General features: G+C 39.9%; 1 protein-coding gene across 1 annotated transcript in view; it reads right to left on the bottom strand.

The window, feature by feature from the left end:
- ANO2 (anoctamin 2) overlaps nucleotides 1–21,181 on the bottom strand; it is a 213,668-nt gene that overhangs the window by 6,897 nt on the left and 185,590 nt on the right. Inside the window, exons 20-23 of the mRNA XM_076328786.1 lie at nucleotides 17,868–18,016; nucleotides 4,955–5,107; nucleotides 4,806–4,858; nucleotides 2,667–2,848 (exon numbers count right to left, since the gene is read on the bottom strand). Coding sequence (XP_076184901.1) covers nucleotides 2,667–2,848; nucleotides 4,806–4,858; nucleotides 4,955–5,107; nucleotides 17,868–18,016 — 537 coding nt within the window. The remainder of the gene's footprint in view (nucleotides 1–2,666; nucleotides 2,849–4,805; nucleotides 4,859–4,954; nucleotides 5,108–17,867; nucleotides 18,017–21,181) is intronic.

Below are 21,181 nucleotides of genomic sequence, written 5' to 3'. Positions count from 1 at the left end.
TAGCAGAGCTCACATGGAACAACATTTTGCAAAAAGAAAGAGGACAGGCCCCAGGTTTAAGGTGCTTTACCCTGCCTGCCACAAGCAAAACAGCAGGTAGAGCACAGCATGCAGCTTTAAGCACTGGAGAGCTATTTTTTCCTTTTTCTCTGCCCTTAACTCTCATCTGACCGCCTCCCAGGAGGCAGCAGAGATTCCTTTAACAAAGTTCCTGACACCGGGACATGGCTGTGCTGAGTTATACACTCTCTCTTTACCTGCTTAAAACTTAGGAATCTTATCTGTGCACTCATCTAGCCTCCACTGTAGTCAAGGTAAGAAGGTAGGTACGTCCCAAAGGCAATCCCAAGAGCAGTGCCTGAGTTAGAGGGCCAGACTTCTCTCTGTATTACTGAGATGCGTAATTTTTGTGGGTTATAGTTGGGTGAGATAAATAATCTGCTTAAAATCAGTGGGATCCTAAGTATGATTAAAGTTTGCTTGCACAGAAGCAGGAGAGAAACATGCACAAACTACATTGAATAATGCCAACTTTAAGACTTCTTTCTTGAAAATGTTTACATTACAATATTTAATATATTCTCTAAGATGAGTATTGATTTGTAGGCCTCACTGAAGAACTTCCATGTACCCCTTCTCAAGCTATTTGAGCAAAATATCTTATTCCCTAATAAAATCAGAATGGAGAAAAAAAACGATTTTGAGGGAGGTAGGTATGTAGTCTACATTTAGAAATGTGCAGTCATTTAGAAGCAAGGGGAGGTTTTTGGCTACTTTGGGAACCTAGCTAGAATATGATCCCTTAAATAATCAGTAAAAAGAAATGAACTCTTCTGAAGGGCAATTTACAGCACCTGTTAGAAGCATAATTACAAAGTTAATTTCTCTCTTTGCTTTTAAGTGGCTGCTTGTTTCTTATTTTTGGAAGGGTAAAATCAGCAAATATTTAAAATTAATTGAATTTTGTGGGGTTTTAAATTTTTTTTTAAATCAAAATGCTTGATTTATTTGAAATATTTTCTCTCCCCAACTTTAACATGAAGACAAAGATTTTGGTACAACAAAAATGCACATCCTAACTAGCTTTAGTTACAAGCCTTCTATGTCATGTTGAGAGCTGCTCTTGCAGATTTATAGAAGAGACTAATAGTCATAACTTAACGGTAACCCTATAAAAAATTTCCAGCTGCTTTAGCTATCTCTATCTACTTTGTAAATTTCTTTAGGAAACTCTGAATGTCAGATATGCAGAAATGTAGGGATCGTTGGAACTAATAATGAAGAAATCTATCTGTATTTTGAATACAGATTTATCAAGGACAATGAATTCAAGTGAATGGGAGGAAAGAAGAAAGAATTCTGAAGCTCTAACCAGAAAACACTACTTGATATTTACAATATCTACAGTACTAGCAGTATTTTCTGCCAGTATCTAAGTATTCAATAAACCAGTATTGCAAGAAAAGGCCAATCTGATGCTAGATGGCATGTGAATGTCACCTATAAGATTCGTCTCATCATTCTGCTCTGCTTGGCAACTGATTTTGTGCCCTTGCTTTGACACTGATGATGAGAGAATATGGTGATAGATTTCGAGAATCCCACCTTTGGCACCTTAGCCAAAATTTTATCTCAGAGTAAAGCCACACAATGAAAGCATGAGAGCGAAGACCTAAGTTTGAGAAAGGTTACTGGGAAAGACAGAGGTGAAACTAGTTGTAGAACCAGGACAGGTTCAGATGGCAACTATCAGGAGTACTAGATTCAAAAACCTTGCCACGCATCAGAAAAAGACAGCGAACATATGCAAATATATTATGCATCAAAACAAGGGAGGCCAGTTAAAGACCTGTGTGTGGTAAAAACCATATAAATGAAGGCTCTCCTTCCAAAGAAAAAGAGCAAGTTTTGTGATGACTTCTTGCCGTTGCAGAGGCTAAGCACAGTGTGATTTCAAGGGAGTCCAAAAGGAAGGTGAGGCAGGCCGTTGAATATAGCATTGACCCGAGGAGCTCGGTTTTGAACAGCCTTGGGTTGTACTGCCTTAAAGCAGCTCTTTGAATTTCTGCATATTTTTATGAAAAAGCAAGGTTACTTTGAGAACCCTGGAACCATGTTAGTGATTTCTCATGTAAACTGGAACTACTCCATAGGTATCTGCACTACAGGAGCAGTGGACTAGACATTTCGGACATCTTTTAAAGGAAGTTGAGCTTTGTTTTCCCAGTCTGAAAAGATGAATCTGAAATCTAAGACATGTAGATGGGGAACAGTGCAGGTTTTAAAGATGGGCAGAATACATTGAAAACTCAGATCTCATCAAGTAAACACTGGACTTAATAAAGAAAAAGAAAGCCTGGTTCTAGTTAGTGGGTGTCCATTTTAAAAACTCATTGTTTTTAATGAAAGTTATGTCTTTCAATAAAGAAAGGATTTTTTTTTTTATTTGAGTAAGTCCACCTAAATTGTTTATTTTGCCTTTTAATGCATTGGAAAAACCCTTCTAAGAACCTTCTAACATAGTGAGAATACTCTAAAAGCTGTACTCTTAAAACCACCTTTTTAGAGGCACAAATATTATCAGTTCCCACTTGGAAAAATTTTGTCTAACAGAAGACCCAAAGAAACTACTTTGACTATGCAAACTGTCATCGGAAGTACTTTACCTGCAGAATAAAACATCCTGTGCAAACGGGGAGTTTTCTGGCTGTGTTCCAGCCTTGAGATGACTGACATTGAAGTATGAGAGCGTGTGATTGATGAAGCCATGCATGGTTCCATTTTGACTGTATGCATATTGATACATAAGGCGTGGAATGAAATCAGATGTGACAGCAATTACAAAAGCCTGAGAGACAAAAAAAACCCAACCAAACAACAGCATCGTGAATCGATGTCTAACATGTTTCAGATTAAGTTAATTCAGGTGATAATTTTCACATTCAAGTAAGTTTAGAGTGGTGATGAAGTGAGAGTTAAATGGCCAGATCTGGTACAGAACGTATACTTATAATAATGCACAGTAACTTGCTCTGTCTCTTCAGGGGAAGGTTGTAGTTAGGGAAGTGGAATATTTCTTAGAGCATACAGTAGCAAAAGCAATTAATGTACTGTACATTTCTCCAACTCTTTCCATCCCTGGAGCCATTAGGAGGTTTATCACTAGTTTTAAAAATCTACAAGACATAATAGCTAGCTGGTATAATTTGGAGTACAATTTGGGGCAGTTACACAGTGTTATCTGAGATAAACCAGTTGAGTGTAAGGTAGTCATCCTCTGTTTTCCCCTCTGCATCAGGATTTACATATCTGACATTGGTGGATCTCATGCTGGTATAAAACTGGTATAATTGTGAAGTGAATCAGACACAGAAGTATCTAGATCATATCAATAAGAATTCATTAGATTCATTTAAAACTACATTTTGCTAAAGAGTTCTTCTGTATCAATATTATTCAGATGGAGAAGCAGAACTGGGCATTCAGTATTTTTTAAAATTGGGTATGCACATATTTACATTTCTGTCAACAAAAAGTAGCTAACTGATATTTTAATGGAATCCCCAAGAAATAAAAATGGTCAGAGTTTGTTTGACACAGAGAATAAGCAAGGATCATAAATCTGCAAAGTGTATTCAGATAAAACCGAGAGGCTGCAGAGTTTTGCTCATCCAGCACAGATTGGTGCTGTAAACCTGAAATCTATGCCTGACAGCAAAATTATGGGTATGTGCAGGGCTGCGCAGATTTCCCACCTTAAATCCTGGAAACTGCCAAGCCATAAGTGAACAATGCTCCACCCAAGTCAAACAACACTGCTCCTCTGGAGGCATTATAATTCTCCCAGTTGTAATGATAGCTTACATACTGCTACAGAGTGCTGTTGTGCTGGAAGCTATTGTACTAGATAAATGGCATAACACCTCTGCAAAAGTTTCCCCTTCAGTAGTGACAATCATCCGCCTTTCTAAAGTGCTTTGATACCTTTGATATTTTATGGTTGGACTCGATAATCTTAAAGGTCTTTTCCAATCTAAATGATTCTATGATTCTATGATCTGTGGGTCAAAAACCTACTAGATAGTATTATGATTAAACTCTTAGGGCATGAGTCTTTTTTTATCTTAAAGCATATACAGGAAAATTTTACTTAAGGAATACATGTAGAGCAATAAACATAATATATCTGTATACCAGACACGCATTATGTTCATGTAATCATTCTTGTTCTCTGAAAGAATGTATTTTTCCATTAAGATTTTGTAGCTCAGAGAGTGTGTAACCCAACTCAAAAAAAAAAAAAGCTACTGTTACAAAAATACTCACTCTGTGGGAGAAATTGTTTAGGGATATAACCATACCTGTATATATCTGAACAAATGCTAATGCTATCTAACTAAGGACTTTCTGCTCCTAGAATCTAGGATGTTATATTTACATCCTTTTTATTCATACCAACATTTATACTAGCAGAGTAACAGAAAAAGCCATGGGTATGAATGAGAAGTAGATCTTTGTCAATTATCTGGAGTGTTGCCTGCTTACATCCCCTTCATTGGTTGTTCTTATATGAATTAGTCTTCCTGTCCTACATAACACAAGGACAGAGAGAATGAGATGAGTGAATGGTCATCTCAATTGTAATTAAATCATGTTTTACACTTCCACAAGAATGAACTGGATAATTTAGATTTTATGGTATTTTATAGCAATTGAGAAAATGAGACTTCACTTTTAAATTATGTTGGAGGGACAATATAATCTCCTAAGATCATGGTTAGAAACTGGTGTAACAAAATACTTACATTAATGATAACTGACAGCTTTCCAATGCCACTCAAAATGTTATACCAAATTCCTGTAAGTGAAAAACAGAACTTATTAATGACTTTACTATAATTTATCTTCTTCCTTTTTGGTGTTATCTTCACTGTAATGTTTTTTCACTACTTACCTATATCTTTTGCTCTTACTGTGTCTGGCCTCCTCAGTTCAGTAACAAACTTTTTTGCATCAAGCCGGACTTCTATGATGTTGTTCAGAAGAGCAAAGAGAGGTGCCAGCGGGAAGGAGGCAACAAAGAGTGTGACAAAGCCAAACTGGATAACTGGAAGACAAATATGCAATGTTTTTTGATATCTTCTGAAGGGAGCTGGTAAATGCAGCTGACAGCAAATCACTGATGAGCTTTGTGGGTTACAAAACCCATAAAACTCCACTTCACAATTTAGTCCCAGTAATAAATATCACAAAGCAAGGCTATGAAAGAGAGAAAGGTTTGTCACTATGCTTTATGAATGTTTCTAATGATGCTTCTAGTCTCTTGCACGAGCACAAGCCAAAGTAAATAATAAATTTAATAAAGGACAAAGAGTTCAGGGTGTATTCTTCTGCATTTATACATAAGTAGCTGATTAAGACTGTGCTGTTCTTCCCTGTCCTTTTGCCTGTAAGGAAAATGATACACAAGCAAGCAAGAGGAGAAAATCTACAAGGCATCACTTTCTTCACAGCTTCCTTTGGAAAACTCGGTGGCAATCTGTCAAGAGCAGGAACAGAATAAGTATCTTTGTAGATGAATGAGCCTGTGGTGTCATATTGCATTTTCATCCCTCCTTATGTCACTGGTATCCTCCAAAGTTAGAAATCTTCCTCTTTAAGTCCTAGCAAAGGAGAATGTTATTGTCACTGTTTTTTTGCTGGGTTTGCAATTTGGGTAAAGCAGTTCGGGAGAAAGAAAGCACTAGTCCACTGGTCCCAAAGAACAAGTAGTATTGCAATGAAGCACAGACCTCCTGGGTTCTCCATGCTTGCTAGAACAGATACACAACTAATAAGCCTGGCTTCTTCCACAGGGGAAAACAACCAACCAACCAAAGAAAACCCTCTCACTTTGAAGTGGATGGCACATTTTGTATCATCTTGTACTAGACTACTAGCACCACAGAGTTCAGCTCAGCAGCCATAGTATAATGATATAAACAAAAAGACTGCATTGTTTTCTGAGTGAATTATGGCACTTTTCTGGGGCATAGGATGACCTGTCTTCATGCAAACAAATTATCGTCTAAGCAGCTAAGGGACCAATGTCACCCTGCAAAAGCACAATGCTGACACAACTGTGTTTTTCTGACAATTCTCAGTGCTCTAGAGATACTTGGAATAATGTAGAAGAAAACCAAGTCCCTCCAAGCAAGCTTCTTCAGTTTTTGGGTGGGCAGAGTATCCTTGATTCCCCCTTCTTTCAGTGGCACTTCAGGATCTACCTCATCTGGGTAAATCTCATTTAGGTATAATTAGAGCCTGAAAAGGGCTGACTTTTTTTTTTTGCTTTCCTCCAAGGTGCTGAGGAATTAACAAATTGCCTAAAAGGCTGTGTCTTCCATGGAAAGCAGGAGGCATCAGTGGTGAATGTTACTCATGAGACTGGATCATTTCCTTGTAAAAATGCTACATCATTTTAAAGTAATACTTCAGGTAAGTGAGAGAGGTTTATTACCCCAGAAAACTAATGAGGAGTAGAAGAGGAAAGAGACCGAAAAGCATGCTGCCCAAATGCAAAGGCAGTAATCCCAATAAAATTAAACTAATAAACCTAACTTTGACTTACACTTCAGAATTAAATAAATAGTTGTATAGAAAAAGGGTTGGTGTGTATGAGACCCTCTTTATTGTGACTTCTTTTTCAGCAAATCCTTGTGTAAGTTCTCTCTCCACTATGGGAGGAATCTGTTGCACTTTTTGTGAAAATCAGAGGTTTAGGTAGCACAACTGTTTATTTTAAAATAACTTCCTTAGGCACTGTTGTCACAGCCTACAACTAACCGCTAAAACAGCTTTCTCCAGGATCTTCTCTTGCATGCATCTTTTTTTGTTTGCAGATTGCAAGTCTTCTGATTGACATTCCTGTTTTTCTCTTCTCAGTGTGAATATATTTGCACAGTAGAGTATTATCTATGTATTACATATATGGCCTTTTTATTTTCCTTCTCATTGTTTTGCTTTGAGATAAAGAGTATATCCTAACATACACTAAGATGAAGCTTTTTCAAAGCATACAAACGTCCTATCCTTGAAATCATACTTTCCTGAATATTTTATGTTCAGAGTCGGGAAAAGGAATTAACAAGGAAATAAAGACAGATGTTAGACTAATGCCCCAAAAAAACGTGAAATGCTTAGAAAAATACATAGCGCCAAAATATGCCTTATTTGGTTTTAAGTGAATTTGGCAGGAATAGAGCTGGGAGGATTCTGTTAAAAAAAAAAAAAAAAGACATTTGCAATGCTTTAAGTATAAACCACACACGCATTTGCTTTGATGTTGTTTGCAGCTCCTTTTATTCATTGCCTGGGAAAATGCAGTTTAATTTTTTTTCAAGTTCATGAAAGAATGTTCAAGGTATGCAAAGGACTTCTGGACAATTGTGTAAATATGTCTTCATAGAAAACTCTACGCCAGAAGTGTTTGTGTGGCCATCTTGAAATCTCTTCAATCTTTTAGCCTCCTTTTTATGAAAGCGTGAATGATGCAAAAAGCAGACAAAAAAACCCGAAAACAAAACCAAGCATGCTATAATTTAGATGGTCTTGTGTAGTAAACTAGCAAACAATCATTCAAAACAAGCAGTCTGTGAACAGCCTTCGCAATTTAAAGGTACTTGTTTAGTTCAGTCAGTATTTGTAGAAACAAATACGTCAACAAAGCTGCATGGATTAAAAAAAGAAGAATCCCTGCCGTATAGTTCAAGTCCCAGAAGCAATCTCGTCGCAGCACCCTGGAGTTCTGTGGACACCTGTCCAGTCACAGTGGAAACATTTACAATACTTTTAGGGCACTCACAAAGACAGTTCCATCAAAGACAGCTGACGCTGAGACATCCTATTTTTGGCTGGAGGACTTGATGGCAACCCTGGAATACCCTTTTTACGTTCATGCTTATGCCACAAGGTCTCCATACAAAGCTTTGCTAGTGTTCATGTACAACTCTATGATCCCACATAAGAGCCCCACCTGACTTGGGTGATTATTCTCCTGTGTTTTGAGGCAAAAAGCTAGAGACCTGTGCCAGGAGTTGGACCTCTGGACGTCCAGCTTCTTTCATAGCTTTCCTACTTGCCTGATAGGCCAGCCTGGAGACAACAGAAATGAACATCACCCAGCCTCATGACACAAGCTATTGAACAATATGATTGAAGGTTGTGTACGAGGGGAAGTCAAGGATATGGGAAATAATGCCTTCTCCTGGAGCATCATAGCAGGAGACTAGATGAGCTGTCAGTGACACAGACTCTATTTCTGATGAGTGAAAAAACCCAAAACACATACTATTGCTGCCCAGGACCTTTACTGTCTGACTTACACAGGAAAGAGGCAAAGGCCTCAGGGCCAGCCCATGAGGTTCTCAACACCTGATGCCACACCTGCAACATCTCAACCAGGCTTAGGCTGGCTGGGTCCTGAGACAAAAACTATAAAAAACAAACAGCATAAAGAGAAGTCTTTCAGACAACAGCGCTTCTCAGAATTCCACTTTTCACAGAAGCTGCTCCTCTGTGCACAGGGCCTGAACAGAACCCGAGCCCAACAAAGAAAGACAGAGCACATGCTGTCCCTCTAACTCTGGCCTCCAAATTATGATTAAGAAGACAGATCAAGGCTTTTAAATCACAGATCTGGAGAGTGCTGGCTAGTGTTCTTGTATAAGGGATACAGAATCAGTCCCCAGCATAAAACCTTCCACAGTGGACATGGGAAGGGCTACAGATGTCATCTATCTGGACCTCTGTAAGGCCTTTGACACGGTCCCCCACAACATCCTTTTCTCTAAACTGGAAAGGTATGGATTTGATGAGTGGACTGTCCAGTGGGTGAGGAATTGGTTAGATGGTCACATCCAGAGGGTAGTGGTCAACAGCTCAATGTCCAGATGGAGACTGGTGACGAGTGGCATCCCGCAGGGGTCCGTATTGGGACCGGTACTATTTAATATCTTCATCAATGACATAGTGCGATTGAGTGCACCCTCAGCAAGTTTGCAGGTGACACCAAGCTGAGTGGTGTGGTCAACACACTAGAGGGACAGGATGCTATCCAGAGGGACCTGGACAAGCTGGAGAAGTGGGCCCGTGTGAACCTCATGAGGTTTAACAAGGCCAAGTGCAAGGTCCTGCATGTGGGTCGGGGCAACCCCCAGTATCAATACAGGCTGGGGGATGAAGGGATTGAGAGCAGCCCTGCCGAGCAGCACTTGGGGGTACTGGTGAATGAAAAGCTGGACATGAGCCAGCAATGTGCGCTCGCAGCCCAGAAGACCAATCGTATCCTGGGCTGCATCAAAAGAAGCATGGCCAGCAGGTTGCGGGAGGTGATTCTGCCCCTCTACTCTGCTCTGGTGAGACCCCACCTGCAGTACTGCATCCAGCTCTGGAGCCCTCAGCATAAGAAAGACACAGACCTGTTGGAGCAGGTCCATAAGAGGGCCACGAAAATTATAAGGGGAATGGAACACCTCTCCTATGAAGAAAGGCTGAGAGAGTTGGGGTTGTTCAGCCTAGAGAAGAGAAGGCTTTGGGGAGACCTTATTGCAGCCTACCAGTACTTAAAGGGGGCTTATAAAAAAGATGGCAGCAGACTTTTTAGCAGGGCCTGTTGCGACAGGACAAGGGGGAATGGCTTTAAACTAAAGGGGGGTAGATTTAGACTAGATAGAAGGAAGAAATTTTTTATGCTGGGGGCGGTGAAACACTGGAAGAGGTTGCCCAGAGAGGTGGTGGATGCCCCATCCCTGGAAACATCCAAGGTCAGGTTGGACGGGGCTCTGAGCAACCTGATTTAGTTGAAGATGTCCCTGCCCACGGCAGGGGGGTTGGACTACATGACCTTTAGAGGTCCCTTCCGACCCAAACTACTCTATGATTCTATGATTCTATGAATATCACTCAGGTTCTACTGGATTTACACACTGCCTAGAGTGAGTAACCCTAGTATCTTTTACATCAAAACCTAACCTAAGAGAAGGTAATTGTTTACGATTCTGTTGCTTTTTCTCTTACTTCTGTATCAATGTTATCTGTCATAGGATCATGTGTTACTGGAAGTAAACAATGGAAGTCACTCCTGTGCTAAGCGACTTTCCAAGTCCCAAGAAGAAACTTTTCAATATACAGCCAAGCCTGGCTGAGAAACTAAGGAAAAGGTGTAATTTACTACTCTTTGGTAATAAATGTATGCAACAAGCCTACACACAACAGGCTGAGTTGGTATTTTCAAACCCATCCTCATTATAGAGATTATAGAAAAGTGCAGGTTTCTCTTCAATGATTCCTTTTTTTTTTATTTTGTTGCCTCACACATTGCCTTTTTGATGGCTTTTCCTGCTTTAGGGGAAATTCTTCCAAACCTCTAAGATACCTAAGATACCTTACGGTAGCTACAGACATTGGATCTGATCATTTTCATCTTAAAATTCAAAAGGGAGTTTTGCCATTGATTTTTAACAGAAGTTGGATGATGAAACCCTTTATTATCACTTGTCTTTGAGAAAAAATGTTTTCAATTAATTGCTACATGAACCTTGGACTCTTAGAGGGGTTAGACTGGAGAAGGGAAGACCAAATGAAATAAGAATCTGAAAGTCATTGCTGATGTCAGTTTCTTCTCAAGAAAACAGCAGTGGTATAAATTTCCCATGTTCACGTGCATCATTTAGCTGGTTTTGGAGCCGATTTCATAAAGTTTGTTTCATTAGCAATATTTATTGCTATTCTAAACATCAATTTCTTGCCAACTCCTATCACTGCAGGCTAGTTACACATGTTGCAAACTTGCTACCAGCTGGATGAGGAAATTGCTATACATGCTACCTACTTTGGGAATGGATATGGTCTGGTATATTGGGCTGGGTCAAAAGTCATTGCACAGTTTTAGAAACAGAAAGTACTAATTACAAATTTGACACATGTTAACAATGACAATTTATGTTTCACGATTCCTTGAGCAAAATTTGCTGATCACTCAGGAACATTAAGAGTGTTCTCTGCTTAAGAGTGTCTGCTAAGAAATACAAATATATATCAGTCAATAATACCAAAACAAACGGTCATCAGAAATTTCACTGGTGCAAATCAGAACTATGTGCAGACATGTTATTGACTGACAAGGCCTGCTCAAGAAACAAGTTCAGCACAGTCTGCTGACTGAAATCAGATTAAGAGTTCAGCTCACTGAAGAAATTACCTACAAAAGCTTTCCCCAAAGGAAAACTTAGAGTTTATTTGCCTTGGTGAAGTGTTGGCCTCTTCCTCCCACACTACTGGTATCTGTAAAATGCCACTGAAGTCAATGGAAGTCTGCTTGACTTGTAGACTTTGGGTTTTACCCTCTTATGTTTTCTTTTTTTTTTAGATTTATATATGGCTTTTACCTTAAAACTAAATGCCTTGGTCTTGATACTTGCTCTACGTTACATCAAAGTCATGAACTAAATGCTTGCTCTATGTTACATCAAAGTCATGTACTTGATTTTGCTGGACCTGCTCCTAGTTAGATGTTTTACTTTCATAACTAATAATGGTTGAAATACAACTTTGTGCAAGAGTCAGAATCCATGAAACCGTCATTCCTACCACTGGCTGCCCTGAATTTGCTCCAGTGTCTTGCTTCCAGTGTCAGCTGCAGCTGCTGACTCTCCATCAATCATTCAGAACTCTTGTAGCACAATTCTTCAAGAAAACTTTAATTACAGTTTATGAATAGGAGATTTTATCTATGAAAAGCAAATAAATTTTTGCCTCATATTTCCCAGCTCTGTCCTAGCTACCTATTTCATTATCCTTTTAAAGCTTTGGTTTGAGAAAATCCTTGAGTCTTTTAGGGCCAGGAAACATCCTAGTGTCACAAGTTGTTAGCCCAAAACCTCAATATATCATCTTTCCTGTCTAAAAAGGCAAAATTACAAGTAGCCTTACTTCTCTGCGTATGTCTTCCTGAGGCAGAGAGATCTCTCAGCAAATTCATGGGTTTGTGAATGGGGAGGAGGGACCTGAAGTCAACAGTCCAGCGGAAAGTATTGTTTCTCCTTCCCATGACATCTAGTCCAAATGATGAGAAAGCTTCCTACAGCCTCTCAGCTACAAGGCTTCAGGCTTCCTGGTATAATAAATCAGAATAAAAGGAAATCCCAGCAGCTTTAAAATGGCCATTCCAAAATTGAAGTGGGATAGTTATCATCAAAAACTCTTTACCTGTGGCATATCATACTGCAAAACACATCCTGACATTGCTCCAAACACTATCCCTCAGACAAGTGGTGCCTCACCAGGGCTAATCTGCTTCATAAGGCAATGCAAAGAGAATATATGATTTGCCACATGGGCAGTGGGTCAGACTCCAGGTTTCCTTCAGAAAAGGCGTATGTCAACCCTTTTGACAGAAATTAGTAGAAGAAACTCTATATGGGTACAAAAGGCAAGGACTGCCTGTGGTTAGGGTACAGCCTAGCGAATGGCAGACCTGGAGTCGAGAGTCTCAGCTTGGTCAGAGACTTTCTATGTATGTAGTCTTAAAGATGTCACCCATCCTTAAAAGTAGGAGCATCCTGGCAGGACAAACCTGAATGTAGTGAATATTCACACATAGATAAATAATCTGTCCATGCCTGTCTCTGCATGAAACCCCATCATCATCTGGATGGGGGAACCCAAAGGCTACAGTAAGCCCAGTCTACAGTTTTTTATTCAGCTGCTTCATTCCTGGTTGAGCAGATAGTCACTGATACCAGTGGGAGCTTGCCTGAGTAAATCAGTGTGAAAATTAAGAACTAAGTTCTGAAACAGCAGTCAGATTTCTCTCTTTTCCTTAATATCATACCTCTCCTTACATCCCAGTCATTCTGCCTTTTTAAGCAATTCAGGAAAAAAAAAAAATGCTTCCTCTGCACTTGCTGCATTGTTTCCCTTCCCTCCCCCTCTCAAATCAAATGTAGAAAAACAGGTAAACAAGCTGTGTAACTGCCTCTTGCCTCGCCATTCCAGCTTGATGCCCTTCACAACAATCCCAGCTGACAAGTTCAGTGCTGAGCTGCACAAAGTGCTTCCTCTTGGCGTGGGTGGTCTGAGTCACTCTGCAGTGAATCTGACAGCTGAGTGCAGTGATATGGACCCGGGGCAACAAGCAGGCTGGGGAGGTGCAGCTTGGGTTTCATTTGCTGTGCATTTGTCTTGAATCCCATGGGCAGGGCATAGCTCGCCGTGGCACACTACAAGGCTCAGTGAGCTATTCTCTTCACTTGAGAAGCTAATTCTCCTGTTGTAAACAAATGTTTAGATTAGTAATTCATCCATTCACTTGCAGGGCATCTATCTAATTATCCCTGAATGACTGCAGGATGAAGCACTCAACATTGTTTATCATCTAGGCACAAGGGACTAATCTAAAATACAGGCTTAGTGCCCAGTGATTTATAACGTCAGTAGCTTAGATCCTGATACTACAAGTTACTCCAACAAGGCAGACCTTTGCATCTAAGTGGTGTCCTCATCAATGAATCAAGGGTGATCTCCTACACAGACGTCTTGAATCAGGGTGACGGCATCATCACAGATGCTATGGGAGTTTGCCACAGGTAACCGAGAGTGGAAAGAGCTTCCTCCCACACCTGGATGCTTTGCATTAGGTCCAACTACAATTAGGAGAAAGCACCAGTATACAACATTTGGTAAGTGGGAGATTCTAGTTCATAACACACTCAAGGCTCCATCCTGCTTCTGTATCAGTCAGCCACACTTCTTGGTTATCACAGAGCGCACTCAGCAGTCTCTGGCCCATTATAACTGGGAAGAAGTCTGGCTGCTCCTTACCCTGCCAGGGGCTTTTGCTGTAATTAGCCATTTGTGCTGCAACAGATTGCGTGCTTTAGCTCCCAGAATGAATAAGATCAACTACCACAGATGTGCAAGGACAAGAAATTAAATATTTATAAACACTTGTATTTATTCTGTTTGTTTATTACCAATAACTAAAGGTCCTTGTCCTTAGAGAGAACTAGCTAACAAGGAAATTTTGGATGTTTAAGTGCAGACATTTCTGAGTTATGCCTGAGCATAAAAACATATTAAAATGTTTACAAGGGGAAATGTCTGTATTTTTTCACTGTTGTTTAACTCAAAAATTGCAAAGAAGTTTGCTTAAAGTTTCCAGGAGGAAAAATCATCTTGGGCTGAATTAATGCATGGAAAAAATCAATCCTAAAGGAGAATTTTTCAACAAAGTATCATCATGTGCAGAAGGGGATAAGGTAGTAGAGGCTGCAACACACAGCCAGATCGTAACGTGACTTGAAACAATTGAGAGGCAGATCATGGCAGGTGAGGGCTTTTTTTTGTCAACTTAATGGCACTACAGAGGGCAAGGTTCAGATCTATAAACATATCCATAAAAGAGATCCCCAAATCTGCCATTATATGAAGTACCTCATATACACTTACGTATTTATATATTTACATAGATCCACCACTATATAAAATCCCATATTTGCATTTATAAATATATTATGTATTATATCTATAAATCAATATAGCTATTTCTACATATATAGATAAACCATACATGGTATTCATTTTTTTTGTCATAAAATGCATTCTCTTTCAGATGTTTTGAGAATAGTGGCTTGTTAAAACAGGAGTTGTCACATACAATATTTAACAGATGTCTGGTTTTAGACAATACGCCCATTGACAAGCTGTGGTTTTTCACCTGTACACTTTTATGCCCTAAAGCTTGGGTTTGCCTGGATTATTTCTCTTCTTCCTCCTCCCCCACCCATACCATTCCCCGTTTCTCCTCCTCTGCCTCTCCAGAGTCTACTCATGAGGCAGCTACAGGGCTGAGTGGTACACTGCAATTTTGGTTTGCATCTGGCATGAAGAGCCTGGCCTCTTACTTACTCCCTAGCATCCCTGTGTGCTGCTTCCTCTCAGGTTCGTTTCCCCGAGGACAACTGAAGTTGAATTGTGTCACAGGGCTGCAAGATTGAGTTATTTGGTGATTATTTGCACCTCTGTCCTCCTGGGTTCTGTTGAGTCATAGAGATACTCCTTGGAGTTTATAACAAACACACTTTAGAATGAGAAAGAAGGCATGTATATATTTCACTTTGAAATTCTCTATCAGATGCTTGATATTTGTCATCCGCTAATTCATCTGTAGTGTACTCCTTTATCCCACTGTTTGACCTGCTCCTGCTGGAGCAGTGGATGAGTGTAAGTGGATGCACGGAGATGAATGTGATCAAACAATCTCAGTGGAAGCTGAGAGGAGACAACAGAGGATTCCTTACAAAGCAGAATTATAGCAAAAATGCCTAGTTGTTGGGTTTGCTCTCTGTATCCATTTATACAGGCCAGATACTGTACTCAGAATTTCAAACATCATTTCATAAGTATTAGCGCAACTTTGGATGGTGGAGTTAAATTTTCTCTTGAGCAAAGTGAAATCAAGAGGCCAAGGTGACCAGACTTCCAAATTATAACTACTGAGGACAATGGCACAGTGCCAAACATGTTAAAATGAAAATAAATTATTAATGATATTTTATTTGAACAAACTCAGTGCTTTGAAGTTTCTTTCTTGACTCTTCCAGATAGCAGAAAACACTCTAGTTCTATGTCTCAAATGACTTATGGTGGACACACTGACCTCAGATCCTAAATCGGAGAGTCTTTTAATGATATGCAAATGATGGATCAAGTCACTAAGATGTCAGCAATCCACACTTGCAGATAATAAAAAGTGCATACAGTTCCACTCTGAGACACTGCATCTTAAGAGAGGTATGTCTGTGAAGCAGCAGATCCAGCTCCTGGATCCCACCTAGTGGAAATCAGGAACTGCTGTGTCCCTGACGGTGTGGTTACCAATACATAACTGGTGGCATCTTGCCACTTCAAGAAAGAATTGCTCCCAGTTCCATCTGGGTTTCCACCAACAAACTTATCTCCTCTAATGTGGAAAAGCAAACTGTGGAGCAACCTTGAAAAAGTACTGATCTCTGCCATAGTTTAGCAGCAATTTAAGTAATTGTGAAAAACAACAAGCACATACGTACACACAGATGATATACACATGGCGGGCACCAGCTTTACAAAATTAGAATACTATTGACTTTAATAGAGTTGCTCCTACTTTACACATGTTTGAAAGATGACCAAATGTCTGGCAGTGCATACCACTAGTGACGTCAGTTACTCCAGAAGGGTGATGCATGCAGAGGAAGTATGCACATGCTATTTAAAAAACTAGAGAATGTGCTGGTTAAAGAACTGGTATAAAAGGTGGGAGACTGAGAAATAATTCTCAAGTGTGCCCTAGATTTCCTTAGAAAGTGTGGCCAACTCAATACCTGTGTGCCGCAGCTCTCCATGAGCAAAATGGGAATAATAATTCTCCATTCCACTGTCTCTTTCAGCTCACCAAGAAGCTTTTATAGGCTGAAGGTTCTCTCCTGTTGTATATGCGTGTGGATTTTAATTTAAGCATAGCTGGGAATGCTGTGTACGTGATTCAACATCATGTAACATTCAGTAATGAATTAAGTCATCTAAAAAGATATTCCTACAGTTTTCTGTTGCAAAGGGTAATTTACTTCTATGAGAAAACACACATTTATATTTTGGAATCTACCTATTTTTACTACATTTGAAACATTAATGAGCAATTTTAATTTTGGGAGGAGTTACACCAGATGGTTGTGCTGCCATTGAGAAGGACCTCAACAAGCTGGAGAAATGGTCCAAGAGGAATCTCACAAAGTTCAGCAAAGGAAAATGCAAAGTCTTACACCTGAGGAGGAATAATCCCAAGCACCAGTAGATGCCAGGAACTGACTAGCTGGGGAAGCAGCTTAGCAAAAAAGGGCCTAGGCATCCTGGTGGACAGCATGTTGAACATGAACCAGAAATGTGCCATAGCTACAAAGAAGGCCAATAGCCTTCCAGGGTGCATTAGGAAGAGCATTGCCAGCAGGTCAAGAGAGGAGATCCTTCCCCTCTACTCAGCACTACTGTGACCACACCTATAGTGCTCTTTCCAGTTCTCTGCTCCCCAGTACAAGAAAGACATGGACATACTGCAGTCAGTCCAGTGAAGGGCCACTAAGATGATTAAGGGATTGGAGGACTTCACATACAAGGAGAAGCTGAGAGAGCTGGGATTGTTGTACCACAGCAAGAGAAGGCTCAGGGAGATCTTACCAATGTGTTCAAATACCTCTTGGGTGGATTAAAGAAGACAGAGCTAGATTCTTCTCAAGGGTGCCCAGTGAAAGGACAAGAGGCAATGGGCACAAATTGATATATAGGAAACGCAATTTAAACATAAGAAAAAACTTTTTTACTGTAAGGGTGATCAAATACTGGAACAGGTTGCACAGAGAGGTTGTAGAGCCTCCATCCCTGGAAATATTCAAAACCCAACTGGACAACTGGACAAGTCCCTAAGCAACCTGCTCCAGCTGACCCGACTTTGAACAGGGCGTTGGACTAGATGATCTCCAGAGGTCCCTTCCAACCTTAGCTATTCTGTGATTCTGTGGCTGTGTGGTTTCTATACACTATTCCCAGATGGGAACACTGGACTCTTACAATAGAAGTATTAACAGATACTAAGACTTATCATTGTTGCTATGCCAGTAATGTGGTAGTCTCATAGCCCTGATGTCTTGCATGTAATTTCTGCAAAGCTACGAGTGTTTTGGGTTTTTTGCCCCTTTATCATGCAAAGTTATTACACAGTCATATGATATACGGTGATCGATCCTATGTAAAACTATGGTTATTGCAGAAAGGGAAAGGGAATTCAGAAAACTCACTCATTTCCATGTATTCTGGAGTCAGCCCAGTGAAAGGTTCCAAGATGTAGTCAAGATCCCATTGCTGAGGGTCCTTTGATTGGTTGGTGTCCATTTCCTTTGGCTCAGTTCTTTCATCCTTCAGCTTCCTGAAGAGCTTCTTTAGCTTCCTGAGGAACAAAAGTTCAGATTGAACCAAGTCTTTTTTTTTCTTTTTTCCCTACAAGATTTGGCCCAAGTCTTTGCACTGCAACACAAAATGTATATCACATTATTTTGGTGCCCCATAGGCTTAGTTTACACCATCCTCTGAAGTTCTGATGCTGCTTATTGCCAGGTGACAGGCTGCTGGGGGCAGCAGTTCCTATGTTCCTGTGTCAAGAGGAAAGCTACAACAGCATAACGCTGTTAAAATGGAGTTGAACCCAGCACTTTTTAATAATTGTTTCTCTCTAGATACATTTTGAATGGGCATCTTCCTGAAGCTCAAGCACCTTGGACCTAAATAATATTAGTAATAAGTAATATGATCAAAAAACAACACACTGGGCAGCTCTCCCTCAAGAAAGAAAGAAAGAAACAAACAAAATACCAGAAAGCTATGTGATGCCTTCATACCACATATCTAGCACAGGTGCACTTTTCTCTCACCATGAAACTTGGAAACTTCCAAAATAGTATGCTTTTAAGGTCTAAATCACCGTACATATTGGCAACCGAAGAGGGTGCAAGAATGTACTGATTCCTAAATCTGGTGGACTTACAAACATTTTTGCAGGAAAACTGCCTGTTGTTCAACGCAAAAGGAAATGAGCACATCTGCTAATAAATCTGCAGCACCAAAAAAAGAAGTGTTTCCAAGATACTGATAGCCATTTAGGACTCTAAAAATGAGTATTATTGACTTAAAGCCAGCCCTGTGACCACCAGAAAACACCTGCAGCTCTTCAGGTTCCAGTGCTCTCTTGTCACAAGCATATATACCTGAGTTTATCTAAATAGACAAAAAAAGATGCTGCTTGTGGAACATTAAAGGGGAAGCACTCTTTTCTTTAACCAAAAATGATGCTATAACTAATAAAAAAAAATAAAATATGTACCTATGAAATGTTAAGTGTAAGCAATGTCTTAATTTTATTAATGGCCTTTCATCCCGGAGAAACGCAATTCCCTTGCTTCCACCTAACGTGCAAACAGGGTTCAAACTAATGGAGAGAATCAGATTGATGAGAGAGATTGATGCCCCTTTCAGCAAGGGCAGTAGAATTTGGTCTCAGAGACGTGTATCATTCCTGTCACACACAAACAGAAATTCTATCTTAGTCACTTTGGATTCAGTAACAAACTATTGCTAGAAAAGTGTCACTTGGGATAAATGCAGTAACAGCCTCTTCAGTACTCCACAATGCAGCCCATACTGGAACTCACTGGGGAAGAACTGGAACTCACTGGAACTTCTCTGCAAGTTTATTCCTAAGCCACTGGAAACTACAGAATTCTATAACTACTAGCATCAAAATTGAAACATTTATTGAATACTTCAGTGAAAAATATGTATTTCTGAAGTAATTTTTTTTCCTGAGTTTACTGATGATGTATAAGGCAAAGTATGCAGATCTGTGTAGACCCTGAAAAACTTACTTCACCAGGAGTTAGATGCTTTATGTACTTGCACAACTGTATAATCTTCCTTCAGAGATTTCTCATAAGAGTTTTAGAGGTTCTGAATTTTCCTTCAGATATGCTGTAGTGTGTATAAAGGTGGAACACTGACCTAGCACACAAACATTGTTATGGTGAGACTTGGAAATTCCCGATTTCAGTCAGGAAATATTTCTGTTACCTGAAAAGTATATGTCTTGCAAGACCAACTATGCTGGCGAGTTTTCACTGCCTCTGAAGCAGAAAAGCAAAACCGTTTCCTACCATTTCCTAAGTAAACACAGATCAGTTATGTCTCCCAGCTCCCGCAGATCAGAAGAGGTTGCATCAGAGGTTCTCATTTTGACCACATTTTACAATAACATCATCCATTGTGGCCAGACTATAAATTAGTCACATGGGTGAGCAATTATTTGTGCAAGTATATTTTTGGACCTCAGTAGGAATAGTAGTATCGATCACTGTCCCACTGAGATGGGGATACAAATTTCATGACACTGACAAATACATGAATTTCATAAGTAGTATAATCCCAGAGTAAAATGAATCCATCTGTAAAAGAAAAGTATTCCCAATGCCCCCCACAGATGACGTTTTAAATGCATATGCACCAATAACTTCATGCTATTTTATACATTAAAAAATTCCCATGGAAAAATGCAATAGAATGAGCTATTTCTTCAAAATCAAGGAAGTTAAATACAGTTGAATTAGTATAAAACATCAAGATTTATACTTACTGTATGTCTTCATTTTTCAGATGAAATTTATCTTTCAAAAATATGCACAACATTATTTTATAGTTCTTCACATATGTGCCATATGAGTGAAAATCCAGACTAATTCCAGTGATGTTTTGCCAGTAGTGTAAGCAGGGCTCTCCCACAAACTTTTCCCCCACAGCTTGCAATAAATCCTTTGAACTAGAGTTGTGTGGCCTGGAGACAGGAGCGTATGGGGAAACGGTAGGGGTTTTCATTTGTACCTCCAGTTAAGCAGAACCACTTTCTCAGACCCTAACTTAAGTAGCAGGGCAATACTAGCTGGCAAACACACTAAAGGCTTTGCTGGGTAGGTTTATTGCTTTGTTCCTGAATATACACTGAGCCACACAGGAACACTCTGTCACCACATAGCACAAGGCTCTATAGCAGCCTGGAAATGACCACTGTGGCTGCAGAATTTCTACACCAACCAATGTTTACAGGACCCATTCAATTTCATCACCAGTACAGAGGAAATGGGGATTGGCAGACACTCTTAAAACAGATCTAGATTGCATCAGGCCCTGTCAGTCCCAGGATCACAAAGCTGCAAAAATCAACAGATCAACTCCAGCTTTTGTTCCAGGTGCAGCTAAGACGTAGCTCATAAGTCTGATGGTAACTTCCTCAGTCCTTTGGCAGTACCCAGATATACTGGAGCTAACCAAATGTTTTCAATACCCAGAACATTCAGTTTACACAGTTTTAATAAAAGGGTAGGGAGAAGTAAAATACTTCACAAGAAAGAATTAGATGGATTCTTACAAAGGCATTTACCTCCTACATCATGCAAACTCAGTCATTTCAAGACACTAAAATTTTCTTTCCCTCTCTCTGCTTTTATGGCAATCAAGGGAACTTGTCTGTGACAGAGGTGATGTAGTATGCAGAGGGTAGGAGTCTGGGGGC

This window comes from Aptenodytes patagonicus, chromosome 1 (genome assembly GCF_965638725.1).
Source record: "Aptenodytes patagonicus chromosome 1, bAptPat1.pri.cur, whole genome shotgun sequence".
NCBI classification, from domain to species: Eukaryota; Metazoa; Chordata; class Aves; order Sphenisciformes; family Spheniscidae; genus Aptenodytes; species Aptenodytes patagonicus.
Note: the sequence above shows the minus strand (reverse complement) of the source record. Positions and strands in the feature narration are given on the sequence as shown.